The sequence below is a fragment of the Gossypium hirsutum genome, chromosome A11 (assembly GCF_007990345.1).
Source record: "Gossypium hirsutum isolate 1008001.06 chromosome A11, Gossypium_hirsutum_v2.1, whole genome shotgun sequence".
Lineage (NCBI taxonomy): Eukaryota > Viridiplantae > Streptophyta > Magnoliopsida > Malvales > Malvaceae > Gossypium > Gossypium hirsutum.
The window spans coordinates 111,393,202-111,407,589 of record NC_053434.1 but is presented as its reverse complement, the minus strand read 5'-3'; the positions used below and the strand labels follow the sequence as shown (position 1 = coordinate 111,407,589).

The 14,388-nt window shown below is 32.1% G+C and overlaps 3 protein-coding genes across 5 annotated transcripts; 2 read left to right on the top strand and 1 right to left on the bottom strand.

The window, feature by feature from the left end:
• Window positions 1–2,186: 2,186 nt before the first annotated feature.
• LOC107887753 (GDSL esterase/lipase At1g54790) lies at window positions 2,187–5,735 on the top strand. 2 transcript variants are annotated; one of them, XM_016811992.2, is made up of 5 exons: window positions 2,187–4,034; window positions 4,164–4,364; window positions 4,448–4,614; window positions 4,776–5,046; window positions 5,226–5,735. In XM_016811992.2, exons 1-5 carry the CDS (start codon window positions 3,812–3,814, stop codon window positions 5,492–5,494), a joined length of 1,131 nt encoding a protein of 376 aa, XP_016667481.1. In that variant the 5' UTR covers window positions 2,187–3,811; the 3' UTR covers window positions 5,495–5,735. The 2 variants fall into 2 exon arrangements, with proteins under 2 accessions (XP_016667481.1, XP_016667473.1); XM_016811984.2 differs by having other exon boundaries at window positions 3,084–3,502.
• A 270-nt stretch (window positions 5,736–6,005) lies between these two features.
• LOC107887770 (UPF0603 protein At1g54780, chloroplastic) lies at window positions 6,006–8,353 on the bottom strand. Its single transcript, XM_016812002.2, has 3 exons — window positions 7,704–8,353; window positions 7,120–7,312; window positions 6,006–6,398 (listed from the first exon to the last, which is right to left on the bottom strand). The coding sequence occupies exons 1-3, from the start codon at window positions 8,148–8,150 to the stop codon at window positions 6,151–6,153; spliced, it is 888 nt and encodes a 295-aa protein (XP_016667491.1). The 5' UTR covers window positions 8,151–8,353; the 3' UTR covers window positions 6,006–6,150.
• A 2,803-nt stretch (window positions 8,354–11,156) lies between these two features.
• On the top strand, window positions 11,157–13,622 carry LOC107887779 (uncharacterized). 2 transcript variants are annotated; one of them, XM_016812010.2, is made up of 7 exons: window positions 11,157–11,512; window positions 11,927–12,006; window positions 12,135–12,195; window positions 12,486–12,543; window positions 12,639–12,696; window positions 13,061–13,133; window positions 13,209–13,622. In XM_016812010.2, the coding sequence occupies exons 1-7, from the start codon at window positions 11,219–11,221 to the stop codon at window positions 13,299–13,301; spliced, it is 717 nt and encodes a 238-aa protein (XP_016667499.1). In that variant the 5' UTR covers window positions 11,157–11,218; the 3' UTR covers window positions 13,302–13,622. The 2 variants fall into 2 exon arrangements, with proteins under 2 accessions (XP_016667499.1, XP_016667506.1); XM_016812017.2 differs by having other exon boundaries at window positions 11,163–11,512; window positions 13,446–13,622.
• Window positions 13,623–14,388: the final 766 nt, after the last annotated feature.

Genomic DNA, 14,388 nt, shown 5'->3' with positions numbered 1-14,388 from the left:
GTAATGAGTTAAGGGGAGATTAATTTGAACTAAAAGTTTAATAAGGATAACTCATTACAAGTTAACTATTAGATGTATTTACAAACTTAATGGGAATAACCAAGTGTCATATACCATCTAATATTTTAATTTGAATCAAAGTCCCAATAGGACAATCAGTTAAAATAAATAATAGTTTGATTGGTTCCAAAGATGAAAATTCTTCTAGATGGTCATATAGTGGAGAAAGGTGCTCTAGAAGAGACATAAGACATAACTAATAAGTAAAACTTCAGTAGAGATTCAAGTACCTGAAATTGAATTTTAAATTAATGAAAATAAGATATCTCGATAAGTTATGTCAATTCGAGAAAATGTGGGACTGAATAATAAAAGTGGTCAACAATGATTTTGCATGCAATATTATTATTGAAATAATGAAATAGAAGGAGGATCTTGAATAAATATATTGAGAAATATAAATATGGAATAAATTGATCAAAATAGAAAGACGTAACTCAAATACAATTAAATTCGAAGAGTTTTTGGACCAGTAGTCCTAATATCTAAAGGTATAAATCTAGTGAGGATGCAATTGATGTAGTTTTGCAATTGAGTAGTCCTGACATTGATTATGAAAAAATATAATATTCTTTTGTAGTGGATGCAATAACCTTTAGATATATTATTAAATTGACAATTCATAAAAGATTTAATTTGTGTCTAATGGTTATTGTTACAACCTTTTATGAATCACAATATAGTAAAGTTTATATTAATATCCTTGAAGGATTTAGAATGCTAGAAGCATATTGAAATTCTCGAAAAATTGTCCATTTATATGAATTGAAATAATTTGAATATATGTGATAAATTTGACTTAGTGAATAGTAGTTGAATGAGGATTACAAAATAATCCAAAATACCTATTTGTGTTTTTATAAAAGAATCATGATTAAAGTTTGTTACGATTATTGTTGAATCTCCTGTAGAGATCAAAATATATTTCCCCAAATTTTCCTCACTCATGACTTTTAAAAGAATGGTAATATAAATGCTTAGCAAATACATTCAAATAGTCAGTTGGAAAACTAATATTCAAGATTGAATACGCAGAATATAAGAAAATATGTGATGTTTTCATGAGGAGGAATAAATATGCGTTGCACTCTTTTTCTCTTAATCAAGGTTTTTTCCCATCGGGTTTTCTTCGTAAGGTTTTTAATGAGGCAGCATATTATGTGTATTATAGATTGTGTACTCTTTTTCCCTCATTAGGTTTTTATACCACAGGTTTTTTTCTAAGAAGATTTTAACGAGACACATTATCTATTAATGGACATCCAAGGTGGAGTGTTATGGATACCTTATTAAATGGACGCCCATCATGATCAAAATAAAGTTTTAGTGTACTTTAAATTCTAATAGTTATTAGAATTAGATCTCTACTTCTTTTATACTTCTTATACCTATAAATAGAGACTCTGATGAAGCATTGTAATCATCCTTTTTGATTAATAAAGTACATTTTCTATTGCTTTCATATTTTCTTTGTTCTTTATTCTCTTCATCTCTCTTTATTTTATAACAGTTATAATAATTTACTAACTTTTTTTAAAATTGCAATTAGTGTAAAGGTGAATTAGACTTATCTTGAGTCAGGTTCAGGTTAGGCCAATGCAAAATTTTAAATCTGTTTTCTAGGTTCGGACTCGACCCGACTTGAAAAATGGACTTAGAATTTTTCCAAATCTTTACCCAAATTAAAAATGCTAAATCTAACTTGACTCGCTCGTAATATTTTTTTATATAAAATTAAATTAAAAATATAATATATCAAATACATTAAAAATATTAAAATAAATATTTTTCAACAAATTAAATATATATAAGGGTAAAAAAATTCTTCCTAAGATCCGGCCGTTTAAAAATGGGATTTGTTTATTTATCCAATCTCTTTTATATATATATATATTTTATCCAACCATTCATAATTTTTGAATAGATCTTCTGAATAGATGATCCATGGGTATAATCACAATAATGCTAAAACTAATTCCAAAATCCTAGCACATGTGCTGATGGGATTGCATTATTGGAGAATTTATCACTGCCTATATTTAGTACAATGTAATTGCATGTATAATAGAGCTTGCTGTTGCTCCATTAATTATTCAAATTACTGCATCTCTACTCCTGGATACTTCTCTATTGTTTGGATGCATTTCCCTGCAAGTATCTGCGGAATCTGGATAACAGTCTTTAAGTCCGGACTCTGATCTAAAGCTTGCTGTACTGTATTTATCCTAAAATGTTATGTAGTTTCTGACAGCTATTCTCTGATGGTCAAATTTGTTAGAATTCCTGTGATAAGATCTTGATTCCAACCCGTGAAATGCACAATTTTTGTAGTTTTGTTTAGCTTTGAGATGTGTGAACTGTGGAGAAGGCCCATCTTTAATTTGTCAAAACTCATGATTTTACAACCTGGTTTTTCTTTTTGCCCCAACACTGCAGTGGGTAAGTCTCGGGCAGGATGATCTTCAGAGTCAACATCATTCGGCAAATCAATGATGGAACAAATCTGGGTCCGTTCTTAACTTTTGTAAGAGTGTAAGAGGATGGAAGATGTCCCCACTCCCTCAATTGCCCCAAAGTTAAACAACATTCGATATCCGGTAATCGTATTGAATGTCAATTATATTTGAAGTGGAGTTAAATCTTTAAATTGGTGATAAATTATCTTAAAAATATTTGTATCTATAAAACTCGAATTCGTTTGAATATCAAATTCTTTATCACCTAAATCAACAAATCCATACATACGCGTATTGGTTTGAGCTATAGAAATACAAGAAAACTAATGGAGTAAGGACGAGGATAACACAAAAGAGGCATCAAGTAAGTATGTTAAAGACCACCCGTGGAAGGCAAATTCCACCACATTGCTTGCAGAACGGTGCTCATTTCCCTGCCACAATCTCTCCCTCAAACAAACCTCAGGATTCCCATAATTTTCACTCAAATTATCAATAAATTATAATCAAGGCTTTGCAAGTTTCGAGGTCTTCACGGGCTTCATTAAGAGAAAAAACACTTTTTAGATAGTTTTTATAAATTCCTTTTCATTAGAGAGAGGCAAGAGGATAGCCAAACCCAAAACTTTGCTTTTTTTAGTATTTCCCCTTGGCTTCTAAGTAAAACTCATAAAAAATTTGCCCATAAAAAGCAATCAAGAAAGACCTTTTTATTTCATCATTGCTTGTTAGTTTTGGACAAAAAGTTATGGCTAACACCAACACCTTCCTTCTCCAAATTACTACACTGTTTTGCCTGTTGTTTCCCGTAGCAAACTCAGTTGTTTTCAATTACCCTGCTATTTTCAACTTTGGTGATTCAAACTCAGACACAGGTGAACTTGTTGCAGCATTGGGAGATATCCTGGATCTTCCTAATGGTCAAACTTATTTCAAGACTCCTTCTGGCAGATTTTGTGATGGTCGCCTCACCATTGATTTCCTAAGTAAATGCTCTCTCATCCCAACTTCAAACTACATATATATTCATAAAAGTGAGACATGGGATATGTCCCAAGGCCAATCTTCTAGTTTACAAGAGATTAAAAAAATAAAAAAGAAATTGATATTGTATTGGTGGTAGTATGGGCAATTTTTTTTGTGTTACCACAACTGAAAGCAAACTTCCACTGGCTGGGACACATATGATCCACCAACCAAACTAATTATTTATTTATAGTTGGCATTTGGTAACCAACATAAAAAAATTAGTGTAAACTACAAGCCTAAACCCTGGTGATTCATGTTTGTAAACCATGGCTTCCAAGCCTTACATTCTCTTGGTGTTCATCTTCTTGCCTTTTGCCAATTCCATTCACTTCAAATTCCCTTCTATTTTCAACTTTGGAGATTCTAATTCTGACACTGGTGAGCTTATTTCTGCCGGTATTGAGAGCCTTGAGCCACCTCATGGTCAAAGTTACTTTCAAACACCCTCTGGGAGATATTGTGATGGCCGTCTAATCATTGATTTTCTCAGTTAATTTTCTCACTATTTAGAATTTTCTGTTCTATCTGCAGTTTTATTGATTAAGTAATGGCAAATTACCAATTTTCTATTGTATCTGCAGTTTTATTTTGTTTGTTTGTTGGGGGTATTTGTTACAGTGGATGCAATGGATCTGCCATTTTTAAATGCTTACCTGGATTCAATTGGCCTACCAAGTTTCCACAAAGGGTGCAATTTTGCAGCTGCAGGCTCAACCATCCAACCAGCTACTGCACAAAGTGTCAGTCCATTTTCATTTGGTGTTCAAGTGGCTCAGTTTGTAAGGTTCAAAGCTCGGGTTCTTGAATTGCTAGCCAAAGGTGCAGACATAGACAATCATCTAGAGAATACCTGCAATTATATATACCTGTTGGAAATGTTAATAGATATCCATTTATTGCAGGTAAAAGACTTGATAAGTACCTTCCAGCACAAGATTATTTTCAGAAGGCGCTTTACATGTTCGATATAGGCCAGAATGATCTTGCTGGTGCCTTTTATTCCAAAACTTTGGATCAAGTACTTGCCTCAATTCCCACAATCTTAATAGAATTTGAAACTGGAATAAAGGTCAGCTTCGAGAACACTTCACCAGTTTAAGAATGTTTTTCATCTTCGAGGTTCCCATGTTTTCTCATGGAATTCCTCTGTATTGAAAGACACATCTGATTATCTTGATGGATACTTTGAGCAAGCACTTTTATACATGAATTCTTTGCGTCTGATTGTAGGCATTATATGATCAAGGGGCAAGGAACTTTTGGATACATAACACAGGACCTCTTGGATGCTTAGCTCAAAATGTCGCCAAATTCGGAACGGATGCATCTAGCCTTGAAGAGCAAGGGTGTGTTAGAAAGCATAACCAAGCTGCCAAAATCTTCAATCTGCAGCTTCATGCCCTTACTAAAAAATTGCAGGGCCTGTATACAGATTCGAATTTTACATACGTTGACATCTACACGATAAAGTCGAACCTTATAGCAAATTATTCTAAACTTGGTAAGTATCATTTACTACATTACTGAGAATTTCCCCCCTTTTAATTTAGTTTTAGTAGCAAGAAATCCTACAAGGGTTTCAACTTATGCCTTTGTGTCTGATATCTGAGTGCAATTAGAGGTAAATGAAGGGTACATGAATAGAATAGAAATAATTCTTGAGTGCTTACCATTTTGAAGGATTTGAGCAGCCTATAATGGCTTGCTGTGGATTTGGTGGTCCACCTTTGAATTACGACAGCCGAATCTCATGCGGGAAAACTAAAGTCATTAACGGAGCCACAGTTACGGCCAAAGCATGCAATGATAGTTCTGAATATGTTAACTGGGATGGAATTCATTATTCAGAGGCTGCGAATCAGTATGTTTCATCTCAAATACTCACCGGAAAATACTCCGATCCACCCTTTTCAGACAAAATGCCATTCCTTCTTAGTCTCAAGTTCTGAAGGCCTAATATTTACTCATTGCTGCGACTCTCTTTGTAATTTGTATTGACTTATAGCAGTCATTGCAAATGTTATTGATCAAAAGTTACTGTAAAGAATTATAGTTTGTAACTGGAAGTTCATTTTCCAGATATTGCACTCTGTCATTCAATTACTTCATTGACCCAAAGGTAAACTATATATGTGCAGAGTGTATATGCAGCAAAATTCCCTTATATGAAAGTGTAGCTACAATCTCAAACAGGAATAATTTACCATGCTTTGATTTTCGGTATCCGGTATTTGACTTAAGCTATGCATATTGGATTTACATGCTAAATGATAGGCAGATAAAATCATTCATGAATGAATGAATGTAAAGTATGACAGGTCTCAAAAGTAAAGTCCTTGTGTCACCTGAGGGGAAAACATATTTCACTTCCCTTTTCTCGATTAGTGGCCTAAAGCATTCTGATTATGCTGATAATAGAAGTCGGTTATGTGTTATAATCGAGCTTTGGCTTTCTAAAGATAAACCAAAAATCTGTACTACTGCTTGGATTGCAAGTTTCTCATCAACCATATTTAACATGAGTGATCGTATAACTAGATGTTATACATGTTTCCTCATCCAAAGGAAGGGATTCGAAAGACAAATCTTATAATACAGATAACCTTTACTTCTTGGAGACATAGGCATAATATTGTGCCATAGGAACAACAAAAGCAATCACCAACAAACCTCCAACTACAAGACTGAATTGTCCTCTTTTCTCTTCGGTCTCTTCCCTGGATTTAAAATTCGATTCCCGCTTGTTGTCCTTAACCTGGGGGCCACCAGGATCTGGCAGTCCATCAATGGCGGCAACTAACCTTTTGGCACTGCTATAAACCGCTTCATTGTACTTTTCTTCCGTAGCCAAAACTGCAATCACAAAGAACAGTACCATGATCAGTAAAGTTGCAATAAACGAAATGAAAGGAAAAGAAAGATATTTATGCATATGAAACTTCAACCCTCACTGTAAGCTATACCATTGATGAAAAAAGCCAATATGGTTTAAGACTGAGAGTAATCAAATAAATTCATTAGGTTGGAATGAAAACCAAATAACTGAGGCTATCTTCCTGTTGGCATCTAGAAATCAAAGTCAGCCATTCTTGGATAAGAGAGCAAGGCCTAGAATAGTAGAATGTACTTTCAAACAATGGAATTAAACGAAAGAGCTCACCGTTGAAGAGTGGTAACTAAAATTGCACCATGAATAAATGTATACCACTTAGCACTAGCAACTCATATGCAGGGGCTAGAGAAGACAACTAAAAGCTTATAGATAATTTGTGCATGTTGATCACACAACTTGTTGATTGTTTTAGTTTTATCATCGCACAGACAACAAAAAGAAAATCTCCAACAAGTTCAATCAGGATAAATGTAATTCTACAGGGTATTGCAGCAAGAACCTACGACTCTTTCAATGAAACCTCCACTTAGTAATCTTTGAATTCTTATTTTTTTCGAGTTTTGGACGGTCTCATCATTGCTATGAAAATGTTATTGTGTAGATTTCACATAATGAGCTACATCCTCAACATTTCCAAGAACATGAAAAAAGAATATAAGGTTTCAACTTCAGAATATTTACCAGGAAGGTTCTCAGTCACAGTAGCATCGAGAATATTTTCTCCGACAGCTTGTACGAATGCAGGTCCACCGGTGACCGCCCCTTCTTTTTGGCTCGTAACAAGTACAACAATCCCTTTATTACTACCCTCTTCAAGTGTAGGATACCAACGCTCCAGAACTTGGTCAGCATACTCAAAAGCATCAGCTTTGCTCTGCAATCAAATCTTGTCAATCTTCAGTATCAAAAATCACAAAAATCCTGGATGATTTACTTCCCTAATTTACTTCTTCACTCATAGTTCTCACTGTTCACTGAGAAACTCAATACAAAAGAAAGGAGTTAATGGTATTATCACCAATCAGCTTCTCTACAAATTGAGTTAGATTTAAGCTAAACAGCCAAAATTGCCTACAACTTTTTACTTGATTTTCTAAGTGACCAAACAGACAGTTAATGACTACAGCTTCTACCGTTTCTTCTCATTGCAAATTTCATATAGTTCAACCAACGAACAATAATAAACCAACAAAAGGTATCTCATAGAAGACAGAAACTCACAATCATACAAGTAAACAAGTAAAAACATCAAAATAAGATCTTACAGTGAGCTTTCTAACAGTAATAAAATTGATGTGGAAGTTCTTCCTTGACTCCAAATCAGACAAAAGGCGCTTCAAATCAGATTTTGTCACTCGACTAAGCACATTAGCATCATCAACTACATAAGATTCCTTTGGTGGTCCCTCATTTATCACATCAAATTCCGATGCAATTGCATTGCCAGTGTATAGAACTGGAGAAAAATTGAGTGCCAAAGAGATAGCTAATGCTGCTAGCCCTTGCTGTGCATGAACAAACCAATTTCTGGGTTCTGCCAAAGATGGTTTTACTGATTGGGAAGTGGGTTTCTTGAGGGTACAAGTAATGGGTTTTGAGAGAAAGAGAGAGGCTGGTCTTGGTTGCTGTGAAGGTAACAAAAGGTTCTTGGAAATGGATGCTTTGGGATTCAAGATTGGATGAAGGGAGTGAGAAGAAAGAATTGTTTCCATTTTAATATTTCACCAGATCGGGGATTGCAGAGAGATGGAATTTTTTTTCAAAGAATTTAAGAGAGAAAGGAAAGATTTTTATTTTCATTACAGTTTCAATGTGTTTCTGGTTGTGTTTAGTTTAGAATAGTTGTGTGGTCTGGATGTTGTCCTGTTTTGGATTTGGTTGGCCACATTTTTTCCCTGGAGGATAATGCCTCTCATCCATGTAGATAAACAAAGGGTATTTTAGTAATATTGTGCTTCATTTAAATATTTGTTTTTTTATTTATAATATTTTAGCCAAGACAACATGAATTTTTTTTATTAAACTAAATCTTTATAACTTACAAATAGAGTTTGGGTAAAGGGTGGGTTAGCTTTTTCTTTTTTTTTTTAATTAAAAATTTCATGATGGAATCAAATATAAATTTAAGTAAAATTTGTCTAATATATTTACTAAAATGCCATTGTATGATTTTTTTTTTATAATTTTTTATTTTTAATAGGTAAGTGTTGAGTTGCTTATCATGAAAGAGTAAAATGTAGATATATAGTTATGTAGTTTAGAACACTTTTCTAACCCTTTACTTCAAATGTATTCCACTATTTAACAATAGCGCAAGTTGTAATTTAAGCTTAACTCATTGTAGCATCATATCTATACATCAATCAAGATCACCATCTATTTGGATTTTCCCTTTTAAAACTTAACTACGAAGTGAACATAAATATAGTTTATATACGAGTATTTTCCACTAAAACAATTTTCTCTCAATGAGCAAAATAAGTGCTCTCTAATTCATACATCATCAAATAAATAAGCCTTCTTTAAATAGATATTATAGGCTTGTAAATCTCCCGGGTAGTGTAAACGAGATATGCTTTAGAATTGTACTTCAATTAAAAATTCTATATGGCATCAAAATAAGTAGTGACATTCTTTAATTAAACTTCTATAGAAATTAAATCTCTTCAAATATGGTAACTTGATCACACATAAATTCTTCAAATAGAATTCTTGCTTGGTTGATAATTAACAAGTCCAAATCCATAAAATTATAACTTAAAATCTTCAAAGAGATGTAAAAATTAAATCAAGTTATTTCAGTTAAAAGTATATCAACATATATGATAAGTTACACAATCATCCAATTGCAAAATGAGTTGCAACTGACAAGTGTAACTAAAACGTACAACTAGCATTACAATAGCTTAAATGAATTGCAAATGTTTATAGATGTTCATGAAGTCCTCAGTAGATTCAACATCACTATTATTACAATTGTCTAAATTGGTTGCAATTACAACATTAACTTTTGAGGTGAAAGACACATAATTACTTAAGTATCCATCTTCTTTTGGACCATTTAAAGAACCATTATCACTCCAAGTTACACAAAGAGATTTCTTTACAACCCACTTCAAAATTTTTGCTCTTCCTTGTCAGTCTCGTAACTATCTTATTAAATTTTTTTGTGAGGAGGCTAATTGCTCCTACAAATTTTCAATGGTAGTTTCTCCTTCATTTGCAACTAAGAATGCAACTTGCAAATCAATGTTATTTTCTACCATACCCTTGCTCTTCTTGATCTTTTCAAGATTTATTTTGAAGTTTTGTAAAGATGCAAGAGTTAATAAAAAAATTGCTCAAAAGAGACCTAAAATCCTTTTCAACTAGTTTAGCATTCTAATACTCTTTACCAAGAGTAAAGGCTTAGTTAGAGATATCACTAAGTTTTGTATAAATATCATACAATGATTCATCATCAAGCATTTTGAGAGTTTTAGACTTGGTCATTAACATTTGGATTAAGGGCTATACTATATTTTATAATTTTTTTCTTTCATTTTTTATCATGAAAATTTTATACATTACCGCATTTGAATTATTTTTTTATTTTTAATCATGTATTAATTTATATTTAAAAATATTATTTATAATTACAATTTTTTTATTATCTTTTTTTACAAATAACAATATAAGATTAAATGCTACACAAATATGTTTCCTCTATAGAAATATAGAGAGTATTCTAGAATATATATTAAATTGAAAATAAGAAGATATGAATGTAGAGAGTTGTATTTTTGTTTTTATATTGAAATTTTATTTATTTATAATTATTTTGTTGAGTTCATTTCACAATTCATAACTAACTTTGGAGTTTTAGTATTTGTGTAAACACTAATGAAAAAGTATGATATGATCCCAAAACTATCACTAATAGCCATGTTAGTTTGATTTCTTTTATTATTATTATCTTTTGAATTATATTTTTATACTATTATTGTATAAAATAAAAGTTGGAATAAGCAACCTTAAAATTATATTTTTTTTGTTAGGTATTTAAATTTTTTTTTTGTCAAAGAACGATCTAAACTATAATTTCATAACTATTATGATCTATACTATTATATTTGTTAGAAAATTTCTTTCAACTAATTAAGAGTTGATACATGACATTTTAATAATATTAAAAAATTAAATTAAATTAAATTATTATTTAATAATATCTCTCTCACACACATCTTTACTTCTCTCTCTCTTTATTCACAACACCAAACATGAGGAAATATGTTGGTATAAGAGTAAGTAATCCTACATTATATAGGATCAAGTTACAAATAAATTATTAATCTATATATACCCATATTTTATATCCACGTCGCTTAAAAAAAAAGAGAAATGAGACTTTATAGGTATATATAAATATCTGTTTTGTAAATTTTATTTTCACATTAATAATGATACTAAAAAATAAGAAAAAATTTAATACTGATGTCGTAGAAAATATTTCCGATTAGAAGTGTTTTTTGTCAATAAGCTATAAATACATCTAGGTGCGAATATTTTCGTATAATCAGCCTATTCCAATACTTCTTAATAAAAAATGTCTAAACCAGTAAATTTAAATTTCTTTTGGCATTTTAGTCATAAGTAGATATTGGTTACTTTCAATCACATAAAAATGACTACAATGCCCTCCTGTTAGTATTAAAGCGTGGGACATGACAGCCACAATTAACTGTCCCACAGTATCTAGCGTTTGTCTATTAACAACCATGAACTTTATCTTCCCTCTGCCATGGCCTTTCTCCTCTCCTTCTCTACAAACCCTCCTCTAAACCCTAAGCTTTCCTCTCTAAACACCCCACTTTCCTCCACTCTCAATACGAAGAGACATTTCATCATTCATACTACTTCATTTTGCTTTATTCTTTTAGCCCAACAAAACCCAATCCCACAATCTTTAGCTCAAGCTTCCACACCTTCCAAACCGGCTTTGAACCTTGCAAACACCAAATCTTGGTTCCAATTCTATGGTGATGGTTTTGCCATTAGGGTTCCTCCTGAATTCGAGGACATCATGGAGCCTGAGGTACTTTTTATTTTTTTATAATTGTTTGTTCTTTGCAATTTGGTCTCAATGGAACTGGGAAATAAATGATGGTATTGTTAACTTGTCTGGTTTTGGTTTTATTCCCCTCCCCCCACCCCCCCCAAAAGTTTCAAAATATATTGGTAAAATCTAATAGGCTTCTTTCATTGTTCTTCACCAGAAAAGTAGTCCTAACTATGCCATTTGTTTTGATGCATTCTAGCTAAATCTAGTGCATTTTTATAATTGGCACTTTTTATGTGATTAAACTGCAAAAAGAGATTATTCGATACTCATGGATCAAAAATGTTAGTTGTTTCTGGAAAATAATGTTAATAATAAGTTATGGTCAAGATATGTAAAGATGATTAGAGTTTTGTTGATAAACTTTAATGGATTGCTCATTTTTTGTAGGATTTTAATGCTGGAGCGTCTCTGTACGGGGACAAAGCAAAACCCCGGCCATTTGCAGCACGGTTTGCATCTACTGACGGGTATGCAGTACTTTTATGCCAAGTTCCTTTCCCTTACCTTTGATTCTTATGTTTATATATGTTTCCTATATGATAATATATGCAGAGACTTATGGTGTTTGATTTCTGTCATATTTCCATATGTGCAGATCTGAAGTTTTAAGTGGTGTTGTTCGCCCAACCAATCAACTCAAAATCACCTTCCTAGAGGTTTGTTTCTATAAGTTTTATTATTAGAGCTAGCTTTTCTCCAAAAGCATAAATGAGATGTTGCCTATGATAAATGCATGCCATATGTGTTAAATATAGATATCGAATCATATGTTGGTATAAATTTAGATCTTAGAGCTATCTTAAATTATCGCTATAATCTCATTAGTCATCTAGGCTTCCTCAAATTAATGTAATGTTTGACCTATCGCTTAATTTGTTTTTATCTATTTGTAAGATTTTGCTACCAGCTCTTTGTAGAACTTGATGTGATCTTTTCTTATGAACAGGCCCAAGAAATTACTGATTTGGGTTCCATAAAAGAGGCAGCCAAAATCTTTGTCCCAGGTTGATTTTAGGCTCCTTAAAAAAATGATAATTCTAGCTGTCTTCTTGATTTCTGTCATCTTTATTGTTTGTTTTCTTGATCCTTGCAATGGCAGGTGGAGCAACTCTTTACAATGCCAGAACCATAAAGATAAAAGAAGATGAAGGTTTCAAGTAAGCCATTTCGAGCATTCCGGGGTCTGTTATAAACTGACAATTATTGATTCAATTAGTTAAGCATAGACTACACAATTAATGAAAGTAACTTAAGCAAATCCTAATCATCTTCTTTCAGCAGATATTATTTTTTGCATCATCTACTGTTAATGGTGGTGTTTCTCAGAATTTTAAGTGTAACCTTGGGAAACATGCATGTTAGATAACAGATAAGTATTATGTATGTTGCACTACAAAGTTGCAAAGGATAAAGAATATAATATGGAAGAAAAGTTATTTAAAGCATGTGCATTTTGATGTCAAATGACTATCTTTGCCTCTGAGTCTTAATATTTGCTATGAAATGCTTGATTCATGTCAGGACTTACTATTTCTATGAATTTGAAAGAGATGATCAACACATTGCACTAATGGCTACCGTTAGCAGTGGAAAGGTGTGTTAATCAATAATACTCCTAAATGTATATCAGTTCTAATTTGCATATCACATTGACTAACACTTGAAGCAGGCTATTATTTCTGGAGCAACAGCTCCGTGTTCCAAGTGGAATGATGATGGAGTGAAGCTACGTTCCGCAGCAATCTCATTGACAGCTCTGTAGTCCTTTGCACAAACATGTTTTTTGAGTCACATATTCCACTTTGTACAAGAATCAGATTGGTTTAGGCATTTCATTTATCTTGACATATACTGAAGAATTTTCGACTCGACACCTAATTCATAGCAATTTACCTTCTTACAACAGCTTGTGAACAGCAGAAAGCTGAGAGTCTGAATTCAAGTCCTGATCTGAGCGCCCCATTTTGTTCAACAAGACCTTTTTATCTACATACAGGATTTATGATGTCTGAAAGTAACATTAACCATGACTCCATATTTTTGCTATGGAATATAAAAGTATACTGATAAGAAATTTCAACAACTTAATTGGCCTTGCATTTATCCTTTATTTTAGCTTATATGAATCAAAGGTTACCTATTTTTTCTTTCCAACTCTCTATCTAAACTTCAACATAAATACCCTTATAATTTCTAATTTTTATTAAAAAATAAAATATGAATTAAGTCCCAACTGTATCACCTCAGTATAGACACCTATAACAAAAGCAATAAACATCATCATACAAAAATAAGAATGCTCAACAACCAGTAAGCCAAAAATCCACCATGTCCCAAAGTCAATTTGTCCAATGATCAACATATCACCATTTAATTCATTTTCCTTCAAACATCCTCTTGATGTCCAAAAATAGCACACCATTTAAATTATATTACGAGTATTTTTTGGTATATTTTTAATTTGATATTTTAGAGAAATATTATATCACTGGAATTAGTAACTTCAAAAATAAAATTTATCATGATTAAATATATTGAAAGTTTACTCACTTAAATAACAAAAATATCATTCTTTTTAAGCATTTTAGTTGTGGATTATAATTTAGAATAAAAATGTTAGTTACTACATAGATTAGCATATTTAATATATTTCTATATATTAGAAGGATCATCCAGGATTTTATTTTAAGGGGGCGAAATTTTTCAATTTGAACAACCTTCTTATTTTAATGTAACGAAGTGTCAATTTTTATCTGATACTTTTTTTTCTTATCGAACAAATTAATTTAGGGCACGTTTGGTTCGCTGTATTGGATTAGAGGTGTATTGGATTAGAGGTGTAATGGAAT

Coding starts and splice junctions, on each gene's coding strand:
- LOC107887779 (XM_016812010.2), top strand. CDS start 11,219: ATGGCCTTTCTCCTCTCCTTCTCTACAAACCCTCCTCTAAACCCTAAG. Junction 12,007..12,134: donor CGGTTTGCATCTACTGACGG/GTATGCAGTACT, acceptor CCATATGTGCAG/ATCTGAAGTTTTAAGTGGTG. Junction 12,697..13,060: donor AAAGAAGATGAAGGTTTCAA/GTAAGCCATTTC, acceptor GATTCATGTCAG/GACTTACTATTTCTATGAAT.
- LOC107887753 (XM_016811984.2), top strand. CDS start 3,265: ATGGCTAACACCAACACCTTCCTTCTCCAAATTACTACACTGTTTTGC. Junction 4,365..4,447: donor TCTTGAATTGCTAGCCAAAG/GTGCAGACATAG, acceptor CATTTATTGCAG/GTAAAAGACTTGATAAGTAC. Junction 5,047..5,225: donor AGCAAATTATTCTAAACTTG/GTAAGTATCATT, acceptor ACCATTTTGAAG/GATTTGAGCAGCCTATAATG.
- LOC107887770 (XM_016812002.2), bottom strand. CDS start 8,150: ATGGAAACAATTCTTTCTTCTCACTCCCTTCATCCAATCTTGAATCCC. Junction 7,313..7,703: donor TTACTGTTAGAAAGCTCACT/GTAAGATCTTAT, acceptor ATTTGATTGCAG/AGCAAAGCTGATGCTTTTGA. Junction 6,399..7,119: donor TGTGACTGAGAACCTTCCTG/GTAAATATTCTG, acceptor TTGTGATTGCAG/TTTTGGCTACGGAAGAAAAG.